Raw genomic sequence first — 26280 nt, forward strand, 5'->3', positions numbered from 1 at the left:
TCTTTTAAATAAATCTAAATAAAATGTAAGAGCGTAATATATATGTCAATGAGGTTATTATTTCCAGAGTTCATTCTTTTTAATGCCTTTATATTGAGCTGTATTTTCCTCTGGCATCACATTTCTTCTGCCTGAGAAACTTCTCTTAATATTTTTTGTAGTGCCAGTCAGAAGGAAAGGAATTCTTTCAGCTTTCATATGTATGGAAAGCCTTTATTTTGTCTTTGTATGTTTTAAACCACTTCATTGCCTTTTTTTGAAGAGTGTTTTCTCTGTGTTTAGAACTCTAGTTTGACAGTTTTTCTTACAACAATGAAAAGATGATGCTCCATTGTACTACTGGTTACACCATTTCTGAGGCTACCTTTATTTTTCTTACTCTGTGTATGGTGTGCCTTTTTTCTCTGGAAGTTTTCATGATTTCCTTTTCTTCACTGGTTTGGAGCAATTTGACTATGTTGTGTTGATGTAATTTTTTCATGTATCTTATGCTTGAGATTCATTGAGCTTCTTGAGCCTGTGGGTTTATAATTCTGATCAAATTTGGGAAAAGAAAGTCCATTATTTCCTCAGATACTTTTTATACCCATCTTCCCTTCTTCTCCTTTAGGAAACTCCGATTAGATGATTTTTGGCTTCTTGAACCAGTCTCAACTGTTCTGTTTATTCTTTGAAATTTTCTGTATGTTTCATCTCATATTTTTTTATTATTATGTCTGTAAGATAAATAATCTTTTCTTCTGCAATATTTAATCTGCATCATTCCTATTCAGTGTACTTTCCATTGTACACAATGTATTTTTCATTTCTAGAAGTTCATTTTCAGTCTTTTTGTAAAAAATATCTTCAATATCTTCACTTATCTGTTTTCACGTTGGGTTTTTTGTACTGGGTTTTCCCTGGCTCTCTTTGGGTGGTTGTTTTGAATGATTGGCACTAGTAAGGGAATGAGATAGTGTGGAAAGGGCACTTACTGCGGTAATAGAAGATGAAGATAAGAGTCTTCTTTCTTTTACTTTCCTTGTTTGGATGAATTCTTTAGCAACAATCTGTTTCCCTCCTTGAGTCTTAGCTTTCTTATTTATAAAATGACAATAACAACAAAAACAACAGTAATGGCAATGCTTCGTAAGGTATTTGAGAAGTGTAATACATGCGGTAGCAATTAAGATACAGTAAATGGTTACACAAATATCAGTGACTATAATTATGATGATACTTTCAGTGATTTGGGTTTTAGATTTTTCTTCCTAGCCATTATATCTCAATAAGGTGATTACTTATCTAGAATTTCTTTTGTCCAGTATTATCTTGTTTTATACACCCTTTACACAGAGATAAATGTTCTATTGTCAAGCTCAGCCAGGATGGCAGGACCAAGGAGAACTGTCCATTCTCCCCTAATTTCCTAGCATTGACTCTTTTCCTAGCTGATATGAGTCTCAGCACAGTCTCCCCACCAATTAGAATGAGAACTCTGTACGAGGAAGCAACTATTGTGCAAATTTACCTCAATGTCTGTAGCATCTAGGAGAGTGCCTCACACATAAATATTTGTTGAAAGAATTATTTTTCTAAAGAGGGTTGGAGCTGGTACTGACACACACACAAAATGCCCAGGAAGTTGGACTTTACATTGTACAGTTCTAAGTCAGTAGAGATCTGCACATTTCCAATTTGGCTAGGGATAGCACTAGCATGTGAGTCTCCTTTCTCTGCCTTCAAAATGGTTGGTCCACATGTGGGCACATCCAAGAGGTGGGGGGATGAACCAAACAGAGGATGGTTGGCTATAGTGATTGGGTCTTGAAAATGCTACAAAAATCCAGATGACTGTAAGTACCTTTACTTACATTCTATATATATATATATATATATATATTCTACTCAGGGGGAATTGGTTCAATCCATAGGCTCAAATTAGTCACCAGGAGACCACCCACGACTTGTATGGTTTGTTTCACAAAGAGGAATTGGGCTAACTGCTTAAAAATGCAAAGAAACTGTAAGCCCTAGAGGTAGGAAACACATGACCTTAGTGCTAAGGCTATTACGAACCACATGGAAGCTAATTAATGAAAAGCTATTGATTAGACATCAGGAATCAGACTGGAGTACAGAGCGGGGAGGAAAGAAGGGAGGGGAAGGGACACAAGGAGGGACAGTGACAGATGAGAGGCAGACAGGGAGAGGGAGAGACGGAGAGAGAGAAGAGAAAATATATAATGGAGGGGCAGAGATGGAGAAAAACACATAGAGATGGACAAACATCAGAGAAAAATAGAGAAAATAAATAAGCATAATAATTTCTGCCCTTTTGGAGTTCTACTGTTTGGCTTTTCCTGGACTCCTGCAAAGGCTTTCTGTAATACAATTTGTTTCTTCCTAATTCCTTTTCTATGGACCAGTTTAAATGCAGACCCTTTCTTCCCACCAAGAGGGATCTCTACAGAATAGACCCCATTGCCCCAAGAGTTTGCTGTTTGTAATTTAACTGCTCCCTAAAGATCTGGGGGATTTTGTTTGAATTCTAGTTGATCCTCAGTTTAAAACTAAGTAAAGTATATGTTCCTCTGTATCTCAGCCTATAGAATATCAAGGATCTGTCCTGATCCAAAATTTTATGGTTTGTTGACTATAAGTCAATTCTTTTTGGTGGCCCTAAGTTCATACTTCATTGAATTCTGTCCAGACCTCTTTCCATACACCTTCCTCTCCTTACTAACCCTTAAGTTCTGGTATGAATTATTCATGAAGTAGGTGCTAGTCTATTGGCTCTGCTGTATATGGATGAGTAATGGTTCAACCTTGTTTGCTAAGTTAAAGGCAGTACTGGTTATTATATCCCCCTGTTGCCAGGCATATTCACAATGTAGACAATGGTAAGTAAACAAATTTGTAAGCCCGTGAAGTGTGACTAAACTCCTTCTTGCTTTAGACAATCGTGGGACTATCTTCTTGACAAATGACTTCCTGATGCATCACTGTAAGCTAGCTCAGACGACTGAGGAAATGCTCCCATCCCACATAGCCCAGGAAAGGCCTCCGCTAGTAATCCAGGCAATAAATCAAATCCTTGATTACATTCAGGCTGTCATTTTAAAATATTAACCTGCCATGCTCTGAAGACATTTTTATTTAACTGTAGTATTTAAATGTTATCTCCTATGGAGCTGAGTTTATGCTTAATTCATACTCAGCCCTGGGCTGAGCAGCACATGGCACAGTGGAGAGCCTTGGGCCTGAGGCACTTGGTGTACCACCCCATCTGGGTAGCTGTGAATGCAACATGGGTGGCATATGCTTCAAAGGGCCAAGACAATCAAACCTCTACAAATAACAGCATTATGAATTTTGGGTGCTTATGTGTTAAAAGAGCTTTCATGTACACTACCTCCTAATAATAACTTCATTGACTCAAGGTGGGGAATACTTTTTGTGCACAATGCCCACTGTGAAACTGAGATTCAAAGAGGTTGAGGGGTTTCCTGGAGGTCAAGAAGCATGCTGGATCCAGAATAGTTCTGGAACTCAGGTTTGTAAACTTCAAGGCCAGAGAGCTTTTGGGTAGAACATGAAATTACTCAAGTCAGTACTTTCCGTGGACCCAGTATAGTGCTTTGCATATAAAGGACACTCAGGAAATGAGGGTGGAATTTAACTGCTACCCCACAAAGCAAGTGAAGCTGGTTGTTCAGTCAATACATGAGTAGAATGTTTAAACACCACTGCCGTGCCTATTCAACACCACCATGAATAAATGAGGGCGTGTCCACACTCCTACCACAGGCAATGTATTGACTAGACTCTCTGTTATTAAAATAACTCTTTACTCCAATGGTTAATATTGACACCAATCTAAAAAAGATAGCCAATACGTACCAGCTACTGCCCCTCCAGGAGGGAATCAGCATATTTTGTTTTTCTTTCCTATGTTAGCAAAAGTGAGGCACCAAGGATCAACTGTAGAGTTCTCTAGAAAGCATAGTATCAACACATATATAAAATTTAAGTCTTCTAACTACAAAATGTCTTATTCAAATCGGCAGACTATACTTCCATTTTCTCTCTAGAACCCACTGGGAGAGACTGACTCCTTTTCCTCCTGAGGGAATGGTTTATGATAAGCATAACCATTTCTTTAATTATAGCACAGGAAAATAAAATCGGGTCATAATTAATTATGAAATGATCGAATCCATAACTTACTAGGATCCAAGAGCAAAGATAAGGAGCACCTTAGATTTATGTAACACTATATCAATTTCAAAGTGCTTTCATATAGATTAGTGTAATTAATTTTCATGTGGTATTTTAAAAATAACACGTTTACCACCCCTCCTACCCCACATTTCTGCAAGGGCTTAATTGGTCATGTCTCTGTTCTCTGTAAACACTGTCCAGAGTGCCACATTCTAGAATCACACATCCCTAGTCTTTTGAAGATTAAAATTTCAAACTTCTTTTTTTAACCCATGGCAAGAGAGGTAAAATTAAAATTGAAATTACTTAGCATTAATCTTTTGAGGGCATCAAAGTGCCATTAGTGGGGGAACCATTAGGCTTTCAAACCAAAAAAATTGAAAAATTACTTCATCTGCATTTTTGTCTTACCAGCTTTGTGACTGCCTGCCTGGTTCAGGTCAACTGCACTTTTTCCAGAGGAAGAGTCTGAAGGTAGGGAAAGACACACCTCTTTATTTCTACTTGTATCTTATTTTCGCCTTCACAATAGGGGGCTGCTTTGTAGTCTTGTCTCTACTATAACCTGTCTAAGCTTTGATTTTCTCATCAGTAAGATGAGGGAGTTGGATAAAACCATGTCTCAAAACTTCGCCCAGTTTCAATTCTCTAAATTCTTCTTTCAGCAGTACTTCCTTCCTACAGCACTTTGTTCATCAGACTCCTCTTGGCCTCACTATCCAGGTTGGAACCTTTTCGGTATGAAAGTATTACTGCCATTTCTGCTCTAAGTCCTGACTCTCGGCACAAAGGATGTGATCATGTTATTAACGCTTATCATTATAAAAATACAACTGCCATTTTGAATATGCTTAACAAGTGACAAAAGCTCTATATACATTATCTCAACAAATATATCAGTCCTGGGAAGTATGTATTATCCCATTTTCTCCATATTAGAAAAGCTAAAGCTCAGAATTGAAGCAAATTACCCAAAATGCAAACTAAAGCCATACGATGAATAAGCCGTCCTATTTTCAGAATGTCAGGACACGTTTTTACACTCCGGTTCACAGGGCAGAACTGTCAGGGTAGTGGGAGGCCTGGGTGAGTTCATCTGCGACATGTACGCATTTTTCAAAATCTGCACATAAATACACTATGAACTCATTTCCTCCTTCCTTATAAAGGAAGCCAAGTTTGCAACTATCACACTATTTTCATGCTCAAATGAAATCATGGACAGGTAGATTCAAAATAGTATTTCTAGAACCAGTGATACAGAACATCGATAATAAAAATGGAATCTTGGAGTTCAGGTAACTGGCAACAAAATTAATTACTGTTGAAAATTTAGGCATTCATTTTTTTATATTCTAGAAGGAAAATATGGAAAATATTTGTGAGCATGATTTCACTTAAAGCTCATAAATATTTTGTCAGTAAAGTGAAAAATGTGAAAAATATTCTATATATACATATATTATATGCACAGCCTAGTGCAATAAATTTAAATTTCTTCCTTGAAAAGGATGCTGTTTTAAAAATACATGTATTGTTGGTGCCTCCTATCAAAAGGAAAACAAGTATACAGTAAATTACACGAAAAACTGCCAGTTAGAATACTGATTACTCATGTTTTCAATATCCATTCCAGTATACTCAGCCCATGAACCATGAATCTTTCTAGCCTGTCCAGTGGGAGCAAACACTATTCCTGACGTGACTGAACACTGGGCACTGTCATATCTAATTCTTTTGGGTGGACCTTACCTTGGTCTTGGGAAGTTTCCTCATATGCATGCACTTATCATTGTTCAGCTGATTTGTCAAAGGGGGTCCTTTGCAGGATTATAAAACTAGAATATTTCTACTACTGCATTTCTTTAAATGGATGCTTTATTTCATAGATTGCAACTGAACACCTATGGGTCACATACCTCCAAAGGCTGTACCTTGTTTGACATGTTCTGTGTTGGCTTTCATACTGTTTTATTTTGTTTTGCTTATCAATTAAATTCAAAGTTCCAGACTTTCTATTCTAGTCAAGAGGGAGTAACCGGGACTAGAGATTCCCCCCACATGAAAAGTCAAGAAGTGAGCGAAATATATAAAACATTGTTTCTCAATATACTGAAGATCTGTCAAAGAAGAACAGTGATTTCAAGGAGGTGAAAAAAATTAACAAGGTGAGCCTTACCATTACTTCAGCTTACTTCCCTGAGGGAGTTTCCAGGCCACTGTGCAAAGAGAGAAAACCCAGGTGGAGTCCACTGGACTCTCTGAGTTGGAACGACAGAGTTGAAAATCTGAAAAAGCCAATGTAGCTAGAAGTCACAGGGCATACATACTATCAAAAAGAAGAGAACTGAACAGAAAGAAAGCAACAATCTACTTCAGGCTCATCTTGGGCAATCCGCTGAGTAATAAGTGCACGCATGTGATGAAACTACCCAAAGCCAGGTTAAAAGCCACCCTTGAAAGGATTAGATGTCACAGTGCCCAACGCTCACCAAGGCTAGAAATAGTGTTTGTGTCCACTGCACAGACAAGAAAACCTTATCATTCATGAGTCAGTAGGTGGAGGACATGTTAGAGTCTTGCTTCAGTACTGAGGAATAATTAGCCTGAAGTTGAGTGCTATTTCATTCCCACTTAACAAATTTTAAAAAGCAAGACCTACCTAAAGAACTATATGTTTCCATGTAACTTAACTATGTCTCAGAACAGAGCTCAAGAATATTTAGAGGATGCCAAAAGTATCCAGCAACCAACAAAGTAATATTTGCAAAGTCTGTCATTCAATATAAAATTACCAGGCACATGAAGTAGCAGAAAAACACAACACAAAATAAGGGAAAAAAAATTATCAATCAAAACTGACCAAGAATGGACACAAATGTTAGAATTGTCAGTCAAGGGCATCAAAACAATTATTATAAGTATTGCATGAATCAGAAAGCTAAGTAGAGAAAGACAATGTCAGGGGAATGAGAAGACAAGCCACAGACATGGAGAAAGTATTTTCAAAAGGCACATGTGATGAAAGACTATTATCCAAAATATTCAAAGAAATCTTAAAACTCAATAATAATAAACAACTTGATTAAGAAATGGGCCGGGGGGGTTCCCTCGTGGCGCAGTGGTTGAGAGTCCGCCTGCCGATGCAGGGGACACGGGTTCGTGCCCCGGTCCGGGAGGATCCCACATGCCGCAGAGCGGCTGGGCCCGTGAGCCATGGCCGCTGAGCCTGCGCGTCCGGAGCCTGTGCTCCGCAACGGGAGAGGCCACAACAGTGAGAGGCTCACGTACCGCAAAAAAAAAAAAAAAAGAAAAAAAAGAAATGGGCCGAAAACCTTAACAGACACTTCACCAAAGATAATGAACAGGATTGCAAATAAGCAAATGAACAGATGTTCCACATGGATCGTCTCAAATGAAAATCAAATTAAAACGAGGTACCATACGCACCTACCAGATCAGCCGAAATTCAAAATACTGACAATGTCAAACGCTAGAGAGGATGTGGAACAAGAAGAACTGTTATTCACTGCTGGGGAGAACACAAAATGGTACAGACACTATGGAAGACAGTTTGGCCGTTTCTTACAAAACTAAACATACCCTTCCCATAGAATCTAGCAATCATACTCCTTGGCATTTACCCTAAGGAGCTGAAAATTTATGTCCACATAAAAACCTGCATATGAATATTTACAGCAGCTTTATTCATAATGGCTAAAACTTGGAAGTAACCAAGATGTTCTTCAGTAGGTGAATGAATAAAAACACTCTAGTACATCAAGGCAATTAAATATTATTCAGTGATGAAAAAGAAATGAGCTATCAAGCCATGAAAAAAAACAGAGGAAACTTCAGTGCATATTACTAAATGAAAAAAAAAAAGTCAATCTGGAAATGCTACGTACTGTATGACTCCAACTATATGACGTTTTAGAAAAGGCAAAACTTTGGAGACAGTAAAAAGATCAGTAGTTGCCAAGGATTTGGCGAGGGAAGAGGAATGAATGGATGAAGCGCAGAGGATTTTTAAGGCAGTAAAAGTACTTTGTATGATACCATAATGATGGATACATGTCATTGTACATTTGCCCAAACGTATAAAATGTAAAACACTATGAGAAAGGTAATGTCTACTCTGAATTTTGAGTGATTATCTTGTGTCACTGTAGGTTTATCAATTGTAACAATATACCCACATGCTGGTGGGAGATGGTGATAATGGAGGGAGGCTATGCATGCGTGGGGGTAGCAGGTACATGGGAAATCACTACACATTCCTCTCAATTTTCCTATGAACCTCCTCCCCCCCAATAACATCTTAATTTTAAAAACAATTAAGTAGAGATATGGAAGATACAGAGAGTCAATTTGAACTCCCTGACATGGAAAATAAATGTCTGAGATGAAAAACACAGTGGCTTGGATTAAGAGTAGATTAGACATTACAGAAGAAAAGGTCAGTGAATTTGAATGCCTAGCAATAGAAATAATTTAAAGTGAAACACAGAGAAAGGAAGGGAGGCAGAGAGAGAGGGAGAGAGAACATAAGCGCATCCGTGGCCTGTGGGACAACTTCAAGAGGCTTAATATATGTATAAGTGAAATCTCCAGAAGACAGGGACAGAAAGAATATTTAAAGAAACAGTGGCCAAAATTCCCCCAAATTTAAAGAAAACTGCAAACTCACAGGCCCAAGTAGCTCAATAAACCCTAAGCACCAGAAACACAACGAAAATTACACCATGGCGCACTGCAATCAAATTGTACAGGTGAGTAAAGAAAACAAAACCTTAAAAGCCATTATGGGGGGAAAAGACATGTACAAGGTAGCAAAGAAGACAACAGATTTATCACTGAAAATAAGGAAGCGAGGCAAACACAAAGACAATGGAACAATATCAGCCAAGTAAAGTTTTAAAAATGACATTCGGAATTATATGATTCTCTCAATAGATGCAGTAAAAGCATTAGACAAAATGCAACATTGATTTCTGATCAAAATTCTTAGCCTACTGGAAGTAGAAGATGGCTGTCTTAACTGGAAAATTTGCATCTGCAATAAGCCCAAAGCTAATATCACAGTTATTCAAGAAAGGAACGTCTTCCATCTAAGATCAGGAACAAGGCCACGATGTCTGCTCTTATCACTTTTACTTGGCATTATTCTGGAAATCTTAGCCAAGGCAATAAAACAATCAAAACCGTATCAGGCTTTCTTTTGTGTGAAAAACGATAAGTCAATTAAAAACTTCACATGAAAATAATTCAAAGGTTCTAAAATAAATAAAGTAACTTTGAAAAAAAGAAAAAGTTGGAGGGCTAGCACTACCTGATTTTAAGACTTTATTTATTATAAAGTATAACTAATCAAGACCATGTGGTAGTGGCATATACATGGAGAAAAAGATCAAAATAAAAAATCCAGAAACAGAAATAATCTGCACACATATACAGAAAGCAGAATTTTATAAAAGGTGCAAAAGCAGTTTAGTACAGAAAGGATAGTGTTTTCAAAAAATGGTGCAGGAACCACTGGATTTCCATATGCGAAATAAAGAACTTGGGTCTATAACTTATACCACATTAAAAATAATCACATCAAAATGTATCATAGACCAACATGTGAAAAACATAAAAATATGAAACTTATACAAATAAAAACACACAAAAATTAAAATGGGCAAAATACTTGGATAGTTAACTAATGAAGACACATGGATAGCATATAAACATATTCTAAGATGCCTGAAATCATTAGTCGTTAGATAAATACAAAATAAAAGCAGTATAAGATAACAAGACACATGTATTAGAATGGCTAAAATCTAAGACTGGCCTGACATTGTAAGGATTTGTGTGACCTGGAATTCCCATACATAGGTGGTGAAAATGTATATAGAATGGTACAAGCACTTAGGAAGAGTCTTAAAAATTAAACATGCTCCTAATATATGTTCCAGCTATTCTAGTCTTAGGTATTTATTCAAGAGAAATGTAAACATATGTCCATATAAGTGCTCTTAACAACTTTATTTTTTAATAGCTAAAAACTATAAACATACCAAATGGCCATTGAAGGTGACTACATAAACAAACGGTTATATTTTAATACAATGAAATGCTACCTGGCAATAAAAAGAAATAAAGTATTGCTAAACCCTACAACATGGATGGATCTCAAAACAGCTATGCTGAGTGAAAAAAAAAACACACAAAAGAAGGACGCATGCTGTAAGATCTATTCACATAAAATTGTAGAAATGCAAAAAAAAAAAAAAGTTCTATAGCACCATAAAGCCAGCCAGTGATTGCCTGGCATGGGGGGGCAGTCAGGAGGGATGGCTTCAATGGGGTATAAAGAACCTTTTTGGGTTGACAGATATGTTCATTTTCTTGTCTGTGGTGAGAGTTTCATGGGGTATACATATGTCAAAACTTAAACTGTACAGTATGAAGATGTAGACTTTTTTTTCCAATTATACTTCAATAAAGTTCTTTTTAAACTTTCAAATCTCCAGCTTCTCCTAAGAAACTGGAAATTCTAGCTGCATTGCAGCTGCAGGACTGCATGGCAGTGGAAGCTGTCTCTTTCCCAAGTCACTTGCTCTCAAGTTTCCTACAGTCCTTGTCCCTTCCCTTTTTTGCCCTCATCCTACTTAAGTCACTTAACTTGACTGCCTTAGGAATAAGAATTTATGACTATCAACTGATTTCTTATCTTCTCTTAACAAACAAAGAGATATTAAAATGGTTTCTCCCAGCAGTCTGAAGTAGAAATCATAGAAAGCTCTTAACTTGTTCCATGGTACTCTCTGTTATTGGGTCCCAACTGATTTTCCACACCCTTTTCTTAACACTCCCTTCATCAGCCAATATACATGTGAAATTCTGTATTTTATATATACTCTTGTCCACATTCCCAAACAAGCTGTATGTGTTGAGTTTGCTTATTTAGCATGTTTATGAGATCCATGTGTAAACTATTAACAAAGAAAGAAGGAGAGAAAAAGAACAGTCTGCCTTTAAACTCACAGTTAGGGCTTTTCATTTCTATCAAATGGTAATTGGAAGTTACCTTATCTCTCTCCAAGAAGGGCTAACAGAAAGAAAAGAACCCTTGACAAAAAATGATTTCTTGCTGTTTGGTACAGGATATAAGAGGTTTAAAATAAATGACCTCACAGAAAATGAGAGGTTTTAAAAGTTATCATCAACAATTTCATCAGTACAGGCTGGTGTAGCTGTAATGGGACAGGTGATGCCCCAAATCTTTCTATTGTCTTTAGTCATCAATCTTCAGATGCCAAGCTATTGCTGAATCAAGCTTGTAAATTCCTTACTAGATTGGGTCAACCCAAGTTACAGATCATGTCATAATCTTTTTTTTTTTCTCCTGCAAACTCACCTTAGCTGTGCCAACTTTTTTGTTTGTAATATTTTTTTTAATTCACTTGCTTCCCGAGATGAAGAATAAATAATAAATATTATGAGGTTACTGAGTTCATAATATTAGTTTCACTTTTTTATAATTTATGCATAGATACAATTAAAAAATGAGATAATTATTGCTTGCATACTGTGAATGCCTGTCTTAAATTTATCCTGAAATATTTTAATATTTGTAATAGTTTCATTATTTACTTACAAATAAAACTTCTCATCCCATACTGGATTCAAATTTCCAAAAATGGTTTTAGTTCTTCTTTTGTTCTTTCCGACTTGAACTGTAACATATGGGTCACTTGACCCTGTTTTGTCTTTGGCCTGCAAGCCTTGTGCAGAAACCACTGAAATAAACCAAATTCAAACTTTTAATATAAAGATTTCCTCAGAAACAAAAAAAATGATAATGAAGGAAACATTTTCTATTTCGTTGTCCCCTTGGTTTGCAGTGCAACCCCATTGCTTTCATTTTCATGAGCAACAGGACTTAACAAAATGTTTAAGAAAAGAATGAATCACGGAACATTAAAACCTTCCTTTCATGAATATTTGCTTTTGCCTGTAATGAACAGTAGTGGTATACATACATATGCATATTAGCTATATACTCATATATATCACTGCACCATGTATAGATAAATGAGAATGCACATACAATAAGCAAATTACCCAATGTAATTCAAAGGTCTGTGATTTAAAATGTATTTATTTATTTATGAATTTACTGTCAGTATTGATCAACTCAACTCAGTAACAGAAGCTTCTTTATTTTACCTTTTGAACACAATATGAGTAAGTTAAAAGGCGTGGTAAATATCAACATGTAACATATGCAGTTGCTGTTACTTACAAGCAACTTCAGAAGTTCAAGTTATTAGACATCACTAAACTCAGATTGCCAAATCAAGGATCAAATGAATGAGGGATACCGATCCAGGAGTATATAAAACAATATTTGTTTTCTCATTAAGAAAAACTGACCGAAGAGATTACTGGCTACTCTTGTCATTTATCAGGGGCAGGCAGCAACAAAGCTAGTCTCTTGTAAACTGCAGGGTACTGATGAGTATATTACAAAATAGAACTTTCTTCCTCTTGAAGAGCTTATGATTAGAACAAGACATAGACTGAAATGATTTCAATTATCTAGTACACATTTCAGAAATTTGAAGTACCAATTAGACTTCAATATTGACAAGATTGAAAAATTCTACTTATCTTACCTATAACTATTAGTAGCAGTGATTTCTAAAACATATAAAAATCTCAATATGGAATGAAAATTTTAAAAAAGACTTATTTTTTACCTGTAATGGTTATTTTTGCTGACCACTTAGATGTCCCATCCAGTACACTCTGTTTGGCCGCCTTTGTGTACTGCACAAAATCTTCTTTAGAAATCTGAAACATTTCCTGAATTACTTCAAACACCTCTGGCCTGTTTGTCTCCCTGATCTTCATTCTTTCTTTCATGGCTGTAATAATGGTCTGAGTCTTGTCTTCTGCACCATGCTTAGAACTCTTTTCTGCCGCTCCTATAATAGAAAAATCAACGGTGATGTAAATACACATGAAGTTACGTTTTGAGGGACGAAGAGAGGGAGAAAAAAAAAGGAAGAACATGAGAATGAATGAATGCTTTCATTGTGAGAAGTCAGGGTGGCTTTTTCAAAAAATATCAGGGGAACAAGCTCTATGCTGAGACTAGTCCTTGTGTTACTGGCAAGGAAATGGACCTCCACGATCCCAGTTTTTTCAGTTGTATTACTGAACTGAATCACAGTTGTGCAAATATTTGGTTTGAATTTTTAAAAACAAATTTCAAAACCGAAAGGAGTGCACACAATCGAATCTGTTATATACCACACATATTTACTCACTGAGTAACCAAAACAAAATTGAGAAACAGACTGGATGCATACGGCAAATATCACTTGAAAATCAATATTTCAAATACTTGTGTTCATCTAAAGTACCTAATTATTTTTAATTGATGAAATTTACCATAATGAGAAGCTTAAATTTTTCCCTGCAAAATAAATACCACCACTATTTGTTATATTGAAATATAGGGTAAAATTTTACTTGGAATGAAAGTAATTCGGCTATTTAAAAAGGATGTGGAAACCACTGGGCTGGACTACCTCTACCTCATGGACCACAGACTTGAACTCTCATTCTGTGATATGGCCATAGTTTTAAACAGGCTGAATTTTCACTTTACACTCAAAACTCTGTTTTGTTTTCTAAGACATTGTTTTTCCAAGATCGGTCTCAACTTTCTGGGCAGTTTTGTTTATAACACAAATCCTGGCAATGAAGGATTTCCAAAAGCCAATTCTTGGGTCCCTCACCTTCTCCAACTACCAACCGGATAGTCTTATGTGGCCTCTGGGTTGCTCAGTATTCCACAGGCAAATAGTGGACCCTGATTCCAGCTCTCATGTTTCCTTACTGAGTTTGAAGCAGGAAAGCAAAAGCCCATGTATCAGGGTCTATAGGAACTGTCGCTGCTGAAACCAAACACTTTTTGGTACAGAAGCAACTGATATATAATGAAAAGAAGAAGAAAATTGTGTCTATAGGTGGTAATCATTCCAATTTTTATCTCCATTACTGTAAATACTGGCCAACTTGTATTATATTTTTTGAAATATTGTATTTCTGAAACAAGCATACTAACAGAGTTTAGAGACTGAATGTGATAATTTATCTGTACAATTCCTATCACAAAGGATAGCCTCAGTAATGTTCTTTGAGTCTACTTCTGTGAGTGTTATGCCCAATTTAAGTACAGAAGCTAAGACAAAATACAAAAAATCAACTCTGAACTCTCCTTGCAATAAATTCATCTAAAATTTAACAGCAGTATTTTAGTGAACATCTTCATTTATTTGAAAATAAAACATTTATTTTCTAAAGTAGAAAAAATACATTCATAGTAATCAAGGTATAATTAGAGTACACTAAAAGAGATGAAAAATCTATTGGCAGAAAGAGCAGTTTCCCTGTCTTTACCTTTTTTTTTAACCTCTGAGAATTTATACCACATTTAAAAACAATACTAAAAATTAATGTATTCCATTTAAGATATAATTTGAAAGGACATTCTAAGTGTCCTAGTCATCTGTTAAAGCACGCCCTCAAACACCCACACACTGGTGAACTGTGCACCTTTAAGCAATTAAGCATTTTTGTAATTTGTCAGTAATGGTTTAGCTCCACAGAACATTAATTCTTACATGGTAAAATTAGCTTAGGCTACACTACATAGTTACAACTCCCCAAAAGGCTATTTTACTTCAAAGTATTGGAATATTCATTAAAAAGAAAGAACAGCAGTGCCTTGAAAAAGTCACCTTACAAGATTCAAAGTGCCTCAAAAGTTTGGTTTGTAAAGGTCATTCTAAGAATGCTCAAAAATGTTGACTTCCCCCAGATTTCTAAACAACTATTACTGTTGTGGCTATTATGCCCTCAAAGCTCTAGAAAAGTGTGTTAAAGTTCCCAAGAGTTAAATGTATTTTGGATTCTTTTTCTAAATTCAGGAAGAGCCAGCTGACTGCCATCCACATGATAAATGTTCATTCTAGTAATAAGTACCAAATTCAAGGCTGGAATGTCAAGAGATTTTTCTTCCTAAGAAACCAAATCTCTACTTAAAAACTGCCGCTTGAATTCTTTTAAGGAATTAACTAGAAAGCTTGACAATTAGCTTTGAAATCATTCACCAATGCTTTTGATGTTGGAGTAGAATATCTACTCAATATGTACAGACAAGATACAGACCCATAAATTGTGAAATCGCCAGTCTAGGAGAGCAAGTTAATAGAGACTTATGTTTGAGCATTTTAACTGTTATTTCTAGAAAAGATATATAGCTTTTTTTAAGTTCTACTTTTATATTTTTGATCTGAAGAAAGTGATTCAAAGTAGATCTATTTAGTTCAGGGATACAAGACAAATTTATATTTTTTGTAACTCATCTACAATGACTTTTCATTGCCCTGTTATTTATTGAACCTATATATCTCATCTTATTTCTCTAATGGTAGTACGTCAACCAGAGATCAACAATAAAGGAGATCAAGAGATATTACACAGTGAAAGCACTTGGTAGAGTAATACATACTTTACCAAGTGCTTTCACTGTGTAATATCTCTTTTGATCTCCTTTACTGTTGATCTCTGGTGACATATTACTGTATTTCAATGAAGCTGCTAGAATGCAGACAAAGAGAATGGACTTGAGGACACAGGGGTAGGAGAGGGTAAGCTGGGAGGAAGTGAGAGAGTAGCATTGACATATATACACTACCAAATGTAAAATAGCTAGTAGGAAGCAGCTGCATAGCACAGGGAGATCAGCTAGGTGCTTTGTGACCCCCTAGAGGGATGGGATAGGGAGGGTGGGAGGGAGGCTCAAGAGGGAGGGGATATGGGGATATATGTGTACATATAGCTGATTCACTTTGTTATAAAGCAGAAACTAACACACCATTGTAAAGCAATTATACTCCACTAAAGATGTTAAAAAAAAAAATCAGGCTCTGAATCATAAAAAAAAAAAAAAGAGAAAAGAGTAATACATTATCCAAATGGAATGCATCTTTGTTACTTTTAAAATCACTTAGGGACTTCCCTCGTGGCGCAGTGGTTAAGAATCCGCCTGCCAATGCAGGTGTCACGGGTTCGAGCCCTGGTCGGGAAGATCCCACATACTGCAGAGCAACTAAGCCCGTGCGCCACAACTACTGAAGCCTGCGTGCCTAGAGCCCGCGAGCCAAAACTACTGAAGCCCGCGTGCCTAGAGCCCGTGCTCCGCAACCTGAGAAGCCACTGCAATGAGAAGCCCGTGCACCACAATGAAGAGTAGCCCCCCCCCCCTGCTTGCTGCAACTAGAGGAAGCCTGTGTACGTTGACAAAGACCCGAAGGAACCAAAAATAAAAAAAAAAATTAAAAATAAATAAAAACACTTAATTTACAGATTAATACAATTATGCACAACAAAACTTCAAGAGATTTCAACCTTAGACAGAGGCAGACTTATCCCACATAGCTCCCTTCCACCTAATTTAATGGAACAGCCAATTAACTAGAAACCTTCATTTTCTTTAATTTTTATTCATTACCCAAAGCATCTAAATTGCATATAAAATCACAGTTTCACCACTTTTACATGGCAACTTACAATTTCAGTTTTCCTTCCAAATAATTATCTATATGCATGTAACAAATGTATGATTCCACCGTGGTCTCAGTCTCTTCTCTTTCCTATTTTTCTGAACAGCTGTTGTAAAACATTTCTACTCTTTTCAAGTCACCTACCACCGCCATTACTCTCCATTCTCAGCATATGATTTTATCTCTTCCTTAACAGAAATGCAGGCTTTCTAAATTCAGTGGTCACTTTTTCTCCCCTCCCCCATGGAAAAAAGCTGAACAACAAAAGCCAAACTTGATTTATAGCATTAACAGATTTCTGTGGTGTAAATACTCCTAGCATGGCTGATTTCAAGGAACTGCCTCAGAATTCTTCAATATTTATCAACCAACACTGACACAACTATCTGAATACACATACACACACACACACACACACACACACACACACACTCTACTCTTCAAGGCCAACCACAAGTAAAGGTGTATTCCAAGTATCTAACACATCGCTTGGAAAATAGGATACACTCAATAAATAGAGAAGATAAAATGTTTATTGGGGGAATCTAAAAAAGCCAATAGATTTGAGTATTTAATTGGCTCTGGGTTTAATTTAATGTGCTATAAACTTCTTGCACACTGTGACCACAAGGCCAAAATCCTGGAAGAAACAAGAATGAATTCTATCTAAAATGGTAAACATGTTGTGGAATATATTTTATGAAGAGACAAAATACACCTGGTCCTTGGCTTCAGATTTGGGATTTTCAGAAAACAAATGGGTGCCCACCATTATAAAGCAGAATTTGGTTGGCATATATACTTCATGAATTTAATAACATAAAGCAAGGGCATAAATCCAATTATAAATGCAAAAAAATCAATCAAGACAATCACTTTTTTTATTTTTTGCGATACGCGGGCCTCTCACTGTTGTGGCCTCTCCCGTTGCGGAGCACAGGCTCCGGACACGCAGGCTCAGCGGTCATGGCTCATGGGCCCAGCCGCTCTGAGGCATGTGGGATCTTCTCGGACCGGGGCACGAACCCGCGTCCCCTGCATCGGCAGGTGGCAGGCGGACTCTCAACCACTGCGCCACCAGGGAAGCCCAAGACAATCACTTTTAAATAAGGCAAGAGAGCATAGTGCTCATGGTGCTCTGGATATAGAACACCACAGCCTTGTGTGTGAATCCTGATTTGCCACTTACTAACAATTTGAACTTGTGCTCGTTAATTCCTCTGTAAGCCTTAGTTTCTTGATCTGAGAAACACAAGGAAATAATAGTAGTGTCTTCCTTTACAGGGTCATTGTAAGGATTAAATGAGATAATGCATATAGTTTCAATAATAATAATTGAATAAGTGTAGGGATCTCAGAATGTCCAAGAGGTGAAGTTATAAGCATTTGTTAATGAATTTCACATTAGCAAGGAATTTTAGGGTTCTGAGCTTCATAATTACTTGCCCTGTGAAGCAACTCCTTGAAAACTTGTCCCTGGACAGTGCCATGCTCAGTGCCTGCCACAGGCTAAATGCTTTATAGCTATTTACTAGATGGGAGTCAATGAAGTGCTTGAAGATAAAAGACAACAGAGTTCAAAGAGACTGCAGAAGATAATAATAACAATAATGATAATAATAATTTATTATTAACATCCTACCTGTGTTTGAGGCTGGTGAACCCAGAGGTAGCAGGTGGTTAATAAACCTGGAAAGCACACTCAGGGTCTGATATTGAGGCACGTGTCTCCCTAAGAGTGTCTAGTATGAGAAACTTTATTGCTTTTCTTTTTTTTTTTTTTACCAGTAAAACCATGTAGGTGGACCTGCTTTTGACACTTCTGCTTTTCTTTCCCATGAAATCATGTAGGTGGGCATGTAGTTGGTGCTTGCTACCCTTTCCCTTTAGTTGCTTTACAACCAAGATAATCTTAACCCTCCTCTTTTAACATACCTTCAATCTTTCAAGGAACAGCCCCAGACTCCCCCGTCTTCAAGACAGCCGCCTCCTTTTTCTTGTAAGATCAAAGCAGCACACTCCACACGATTTCTCACAAACAACAAACGACTGATGATTAACAGGCGGGTAACCGGAGGAGCACAGATCGAGCAGAGCATCATCTCCCACCCCTGTAGGTGGGGAATGTGGGCAGGGAGCCTCCTTTGGAGGAACTGCCACCTTCTATAAAGTGACTTCACTGTCAGTAAGCCTACAGCCCCAAACAAAGAAAAGCAACCTTTCCTCTCCTCTGCTTCCACTATATCAACCCCACCAGATTCGATCATCCCATTTTTAGTAACTGCAAACTTTTAGGAAAAGTTTAGAAACGTGCCTGCCAAACGCCCCCCACAAAATCAGGAATACACTCGCACAATTCTTTGTCAAAACTCCATCTCATGAGTGTTATCTATATACTCACTTCCCCAACGTTTCCCAGTCATTTCAGAGTCCAGAACTATCTATAAGCTCTAAGGGAACAAATTAATTGTAAAAAAGGTGGGGGGGCAACTTCAAAAACATTTTTACTATGCAAAGAAAAAAGAAGGAAGGGAGAGATTGGAAGAAGAAAGATCTTTTTGGTCTCACCAGTGTTAGTTACATAGATTTCTTCATATCCTTTTCAAAAAAAAGAAAGAAAGAAAGAAAAAAAAGATAACAAAGAAAAAATTAAACTTAGGATTTCTTTCTTTTTCTCTTTTTTTAAAATAGCCTCTGACACCTGTGAATTCGGCTGACACATCTGGTTCACACTGTGGCTGGAAGCTGGCCTGGTGCTCACCACTAGGCAGTAATGCTTTCCAGCTGGGTATAAGGACTCTCATAGGACACCATCCTCACACATGGTCCCTCTTAAAGCAAGACAAACAAGGCCACTCTAATTTTTTCTAAGCACAGATGAAAACCAGGTCACTGTGTCACCACAAAATACCAAACATCCCTCTCCTAATATGAGTGACTACCGCTTCTTTACTAAGTACAGCTGCTAGCCTCACTCTGCTTTCCTCGTAGATTTTTTTTTTTAATGTACACAATCACAGAATTGTCCTCACTTCAAGGCAAACCTGATCAAGAGAAATCCTCTGCTTTTTTAATGCCCTCTTACTGAGATGCCCTGTGGTTCACCCTGGTGTGCATTCTCCATGAAGTGATGGGGAATAAACTGAACTTTTAAAACCATAGGTGTGTTCCTGGTGGTCTTTAGCTGGAGGGCATTGACAGGTATTATTAATTTCACATATATGGAAAATGGTGCTCAGAGAGGTTTTAAAAAACTCTACTAGTGACAGGATTAGAAGCCAGATCTTTCTCAAGTAGTTCAGGAGTATGAAAAAAATGTATATAGATAGACAGGTAGCCTTCGCTTAGGTTACATAGAATATGTCTGTGACATTATGTAAGGCATACTCACCCTTTTGGTGCCCCGAGTCCCCTATCCCAAAACCTCAAAATGCTCCATTATAAGGTTATTCCTTTGGGTTAAGGAACTGACCATTGTACTAAGCTAACTTAACTATTGATTCCACTTTTATCTAAATTAACTTATCAAATCATTTCCTCTTTAGTATTGAAAAGTCAGTGTAGTGAGTGAGTTGTGATTGGAGACGGTGGACTGAGGGTATACCCCGAGCTTGGTGGGTTGGTCATAGAGGGAGGCCTTGAGGAGTCATGATCAAGAGCGCGGGGAAGTCAAGGTCTGGGCAGCACAGAATGTCTAAAAGACAGGGAGGGGGGAAAGCACTGGAGATAAAATTTAACAACTTTCCATTTTTCCCCCTAGGGTCCACTTTGCATATTTCTTTATAAATTAGGAGAGATCACTAGGCTGGGAGTTCAGAGACCTTAGTTGTAACCCTACCTATGTTACCATTTGATTCTTTTTGACAAGATACTGAACTGTCTGAACTAAGTAAAATCAGTAGATCGGGTTCTCCAATCTACTGATCTCAAAGGCTCCCTTAATGATCTACGGTTCTATGGAAAGATGATCTTTAAACCATTTCATGCTATTTCTAATTGTGTTCGCATGCCCTCATTTGTTGCTTCCCCAACACTTATTATGCAGCTAGCTGTGCTTAAATGTGTGCTAAATTATGGGGAAACAAAGACTGGTCTCCACCCTATAGCAGTAGACACGCAAAATCCTATTTCTAAGCTTCCTAAGTATATTCATAACATAAACATACTTTGTATAATTGCTGTTGACAGAGTAGAATGTCAAAAGTTTCGAACATATTACATCTAGTCACCTGAGTTAAGTTTTAGAAAACATGTCTGAGTCCAGGGACAACACTGATTACTTTCTTTCTAGATCTGAAAACCCAGAATAATGCTCCCATCCATAGCTGTTCAACATATACAAATAACTGACCGTCTTAAAAGATAGTGTGGTTGCAACTGTGGTAGCACAAATATGAAAAAAAATCAGTATCTAGTTTGCAGCCAGGAGTGCACTAGCCAGATTTTGTGAATGTTACGAATTCACAATGGCTAATAATTAGCGCACGTAAGCTTAACATAATGTCAGTGGGAAACACAGAACAAAACAGCACATCTCACAAGATGCTGCTTTCCTGAACTCTTGATGAAATACTTTCTCTCTTTATGCAGATACTTGAAATTTCCAGTTAGGAAGTAAAACTAGGCAGAATATTTTTTCAGTGGGACTCTGGGATTTCTTCTTTGGAGATGTGTAAGAAAGTGCTAGCCAGTTGGGTTAGCCTCCATGGTTATTTGCATATTTTTCTGATTTTGAAGTTATCTCTTTTCTACTGTAAAAAGATAATCAAGGAAAATATTTTATATGTGATCTCTCTTTTTACATATGTCTCACTCTGCATACAACCTCAACCCAGCCAACATATACTTTTTTTCACTTTTTCCTAGTTTAAAACTGCCACCATAACTGTTTTGGCAAGGTCCTTATGGGTTACGTGAATATCATTCAGGGTCGGAAACTGCTCCTCCATTAGCTGCGTTTCAATTCTTCCATCACCAAATGCCATTTCCAAAAAAGAGTAAATGTATTTCCAAATAATAGGACAGAAATGAGTTAATTCAAGAAAAACAGGTGAACTCTACCCACCGCTACTGGCCTGGAACAGGGAGGGGTATGACAGATCAGTGCTCTTCTCTCAAGCATTGCTATGTTTTCCTCTGCTATCCTTTGCTCCTATCTTCCACTTCACAAGGCTGTTAGCCTCAGGCCAGGAAGGCAGTCAAGTGTAGAAACCACCAGGTAGAATCAACTAGACAGGAGCTGAGATGAGGCTGTTTGCGGAACCTATTTCCATGCATCTCTGCACCTGCATGGAGGTGCTAGAACATTGAGTGGGATATTATCACCTGGTCTAATTTCCCTTGACTGCAAGTGTGTAAGTCACAGACCCAAGACTTGATGGGACTGAAATACCAAACTCAAATTAATTTGAAGTAACTTTAAATACCCTTTATTTTGTACAGGTCATTAGTCAGACCCAAATGTAGACTTATTTTTCCTTTTGTTTTATTCTGAGTGTATGTGTGTATGCATGTCGACAGACTGCAATTTCTTCAGAAAATTAGCAAAATAATGAGGGTTCTAGAAACCTAAAGAAGACTATCATCTTCAAGTATTTGAAAAACTATCATATATGATAGAAGTCAATTTATTAAATATTTTCTCCAAAGGTAAGATTTGGCTTAATGAAAAGAATTTGCTATAAGGCAAGAGTTGGTTCAAATTTTATTTTATAAGCTAGAATTTTCTAATATAAATTAAGCCTCCTGCCAAGGTGTTAAATTTTCTCTGTAGATGCTCAAAGAGAAATTGAATGACCATTTGCAGAAGGAAATCAAAGAACTTCCTTGTGCTTACAAGTTGCAGTATTAGCTGTATTTTCCAACTCTGATTTCTCTTAATTTTTTATTCTCTTCTTTTCTTTCAATTTTGGCGCACATGGAAGTATTTCACACAATGTGTCACATTGCGAATTTCTTGCTTAAAGCAATGAAAAGAGAAATTTCTTAAGGAAATGTCACTGATTTTGTAGGGACAACTTTAAATTTTATTGATAGTTATTGTGGCAAGCAGTGAAGTTGAATTCATTTATTAGCAACACCTCTTTCCGTTCAAGGTGAGAACACGGGTTTTAGGGAAAAATAAGGAGGGGTGATCAGGAAAATATCCTTTTCCTGGGGCATACATGTCTACCCTCATTTTGTCTGCACTGTTTTTGATTCTTCCAATTTACATGGGCATTTTAATGAATAACTTCAGCACAAAGCTCGCCTAGTGTATTTAACCAACACCAAATAATGCCAAGAAATGGAAATAGACTATGAAAGTGTTTCTAAAGGTTAATGAATGGGTGGCATCTCTCTTCTCTGAAAGACTTAAAGAAGAATGAACTCATTTCTTAGGTATTATCTGCATCATTTTTTTTCTTTAAGGGACTCAAGCCACGTGATTCTAGATGGCAATATTTTTCCTATCTGTTTTCTCAAAATGTCACTGCCCTAATGTGACTGTTTCTTAAGATGCCTGTTCACAATTCAGTTTTTAAACAGGTAGACTGAATTTTAATTGTATTATGAGATTTTGCAAGTAAATTGGCTGAGTAATACTGAGTCAATCCGCCTTCTTCTAAGCACTCATTCCTAAATATGCCTTTTATTTTTCAAAGAAGGGGCACTATTTTGTTTCAAAAAACACATTCATTACCATTAACAGTCTTAGGCTGTCCTGACTGTGTAGGGAGAATACTGATCAGGTAGAGGAAAGTGTACAATATGTGTGACTGTTACTGCAAGAGCCAGCTGTGCCAGCATTTCTGATTTAATCTTTATTTTGACATTTTCCTCTGTCCTCCCTCAATTTCAGGCAACCTATGTACCTTACAATGACTGCATTCCTATAAAGAACGAACAAAGGGGACAATATTTAGATGTAAAAAAAAATCATTTGAAAATGAAAATCCATGTTTAAATAGATTTATTCAGCAGTGCTTTTTTAGTTATATATAAGGTCAGCAGACAAATCCAGCAGTGAAAAGCCAATAATATGTATTTTAGAGTATGATGTTTTGGCATTTCAGGACCTAATCTAAAGTACCAGTATAAAGGATTTTCTTTTGGAAATGGAAAATTTAAGATAACCTGTCATGAAAGTCAAAGTGACATGTACCTATTCAGAAATGTAAAAGAATGGAGAGGCGATTAATATTCATTGAGCATCTACTATGTGCCAGACTCTTAGCAGCAACTATTTCATTTAATTTTCAAAATAACCCACTGAGGTACATTTTATTATTCCTATTTATGTGGTGGAAGAAAATGAAGCCCTGAAAAGTTAGAAAACCTTGCCCAGGGTCACCTATCTGGTAAGTTAGATTTGTCTTTGACATCAAATACAAGACCTCCCAATTCTAAGGGCTGCACAGGGACAGCAAAAGAGCACGGCTCTTGCCTGCAGAAGGCAGGTGTCAAGTAGGTTTGGAAAAGAATTCCAGTTGCTGTCATCGCAGGGGTGTGTCTTAACCCCTGTTTGAGGAATGTGACTTTATATGTTCCCACTGACCACGTGGGGCTATTATGAGATAAAAGTGAGAACAAAGATTGGAAGTCACTGTGAAGTTTTCTACTTGGTCCGAGTGCCACTGAACTCCAGGTCGTTATTCTGAGGAATCTGAAAGTGCCAAGGTCAACAGTGTAGGAAAACACAATCATTTACATGACTTGGCGGGCAGTATGTATATCTTTGTGTGAATGAATAGGCCGGGGGTGAGTAGGATTTGTTGAGAATTAGCAGGAGCTGAAAATGCATAGGGTGAGACCAGCTCTGCACACCTGCCTCTTCACCTAACCGAATACTCACTCTGCAAACAGTCCGCGTTCAGGAGGTCCTGACACTTTTCGTGGCACTTCACTCCGCACTCTGAACACTTCATGCCTTGCCGGGCAATGCCCCACAGGAGCCCTTCACACTCGTAACAGTAGGTAGGTGTCGTAGCTGTCCAGACCTCAAAGTTGTGTGGGGTGGTGGAGGACATGGGGTAGATCAGTGCCTGCAAAGTCTTCTTGAAGACATGTATTTTCTGTGAAGATGAGACAAGTAACCAACACGAGCCACATCAGTGGATCTGGAGAATTTCATCATAAAACAAACCATTTTACAACTTTTTCCTGAAAACGCTATTTTGTGGGGACCCCTTGATTATTGATTTAAGTGAGGGCAGTCATCAGAATAACTCTGCACACTTATTCTTTGCTCAGTGTTCTAGGGCCCAATTCAGTGCTTTGAACACAAAGAACTCCCCAATCTTCATATTGGACTGGCTCCCTGCTGTGTAAGCTTCTTTCATGGCAGCACAGAGCTCTTGTTGCTTGATAATGACTATGTCTCTCTATCCTGTGAACTCCATGAGGGCAAGGATGATGAGCACACTGCTCACTGCTGGATCAATCCTCAGAGCCTAACCTAGTCTCTGGCTTGAGATAGATGTTCAGGAAACATCAATTCAAAAAAAAAAAAAAAAAAAAGGAATTATATTACTATCCTTGGTCTAAATTGGTTCTTCTGGTTCTTGGTAAAATTACGAAGTAATGCAAAATATTCTCAATGCTGATTTTAAGCCTCTAGAAACACTCCCTCCCCTCTTTTATATTCTACCCAGGCCTCATCTCCCTGATTCTATACCCTCTCTAACACTACACCCCTCCCCAGTCCCAAAGTACACTTCTTCTATAGATCTTTCCACAGAGAACTGCTTTCATCACCTATTCCTTAGGAAGGAGCTCATCAACGAATTGATAAGAAAGTCCTAGTAGTAGGTAAAGGTTAAATGTGGCACTCTCCCATGGTGCTTTATATTTTAAAGGGAGATAATATTTAATAGCACATGGAAGCTGTTGGTAGAGTGAGCACTGAACGAGGAGCCAGGAGGCCTGAGTTCACGAGCACAGGCCCCATCATGTGACATATGAAGTGGGCTTCAGAAGGCAGGAGCTCTCTTCCCTATTTCTCTAGTGCCTAAACATTGCCTATCATTGTCCTTGGGCATAGTAAAGTTACAACACATTTTTTGTTGTGAAATTAATGAATGTCTGTTACTTAAGAGTCTTGTGATCTAGGAAGAGACTTAAACTCTCTAATCCTCACTTTCCTGTACTACCTATCTACCATATTATGTTGAAGATCAAACAGTGAGATGGTAACAAATATAGTCCATAGACTTCAAACACTAAGAAAATACTAAGTATGGGCTTTCCCTGGTGGCGCAGTGGTTCAGAGTCCGCCTGCCGATGCAGGGGACACGGGTTCGTGCACTGGTCCGGGAAGATCCCACATGCCGCGGAGTGGCTGGGCCAGTAAGCCATGGCCGCTGAGCCTGCGCGGCCGGAGCCTGTGCTCCACAACGGGAGAGGCCACAACAGTGAGAGGCCCGCGAACCGCAAAAAAAAAAAAAAAAAAAAAATAAGTACTACT

The 26280-nt window shown here is 37.7% G+C and overlaps 1 protein-coding gene across 1 annotated transcript in view; it reads right to left on the reverse strand.

Moving 5' to 3' along the window:
- Window positions 1-26280, reverse strand: part of UNC13C (unc-13 homolog C) — a 574105-nt gene that overhangs the window by 343482 nt on the left and 204343 nt on the right. Inside the window, exons 7-9 of the mRNA XM_060005943.1 lie at window positions 24670-24889; window positions 12957-13184; window positions 11852-11993 (exon numbers count right to left, since the gene is read on the reverse strand). Coding sequence (XP_059861926.1) covers window positions 11852-11993; window positions 12957-13184; window positions 24670-24889 — 590 coding nt within the window. The remainder of the gene's footprint in view (window positions 1-11851; window positions 11994-12956; window positions 13185-24669; window positions 24890-26280) is intronic.

Source organism: Delphinus delphis, chromosome 2, assembly GCF_949987515.2.
Source record: "Delphinus delphis chromosome 2, mDelDel1.2, whole genome shotgun sequence".
Taxonomy (NCBI): domain Eukaryota; kingdom Metazoa; phylum Chordata; class Mammalia; order Artiodactyla; family Delphinidae; genus Delphinus; species Delphinus delphis.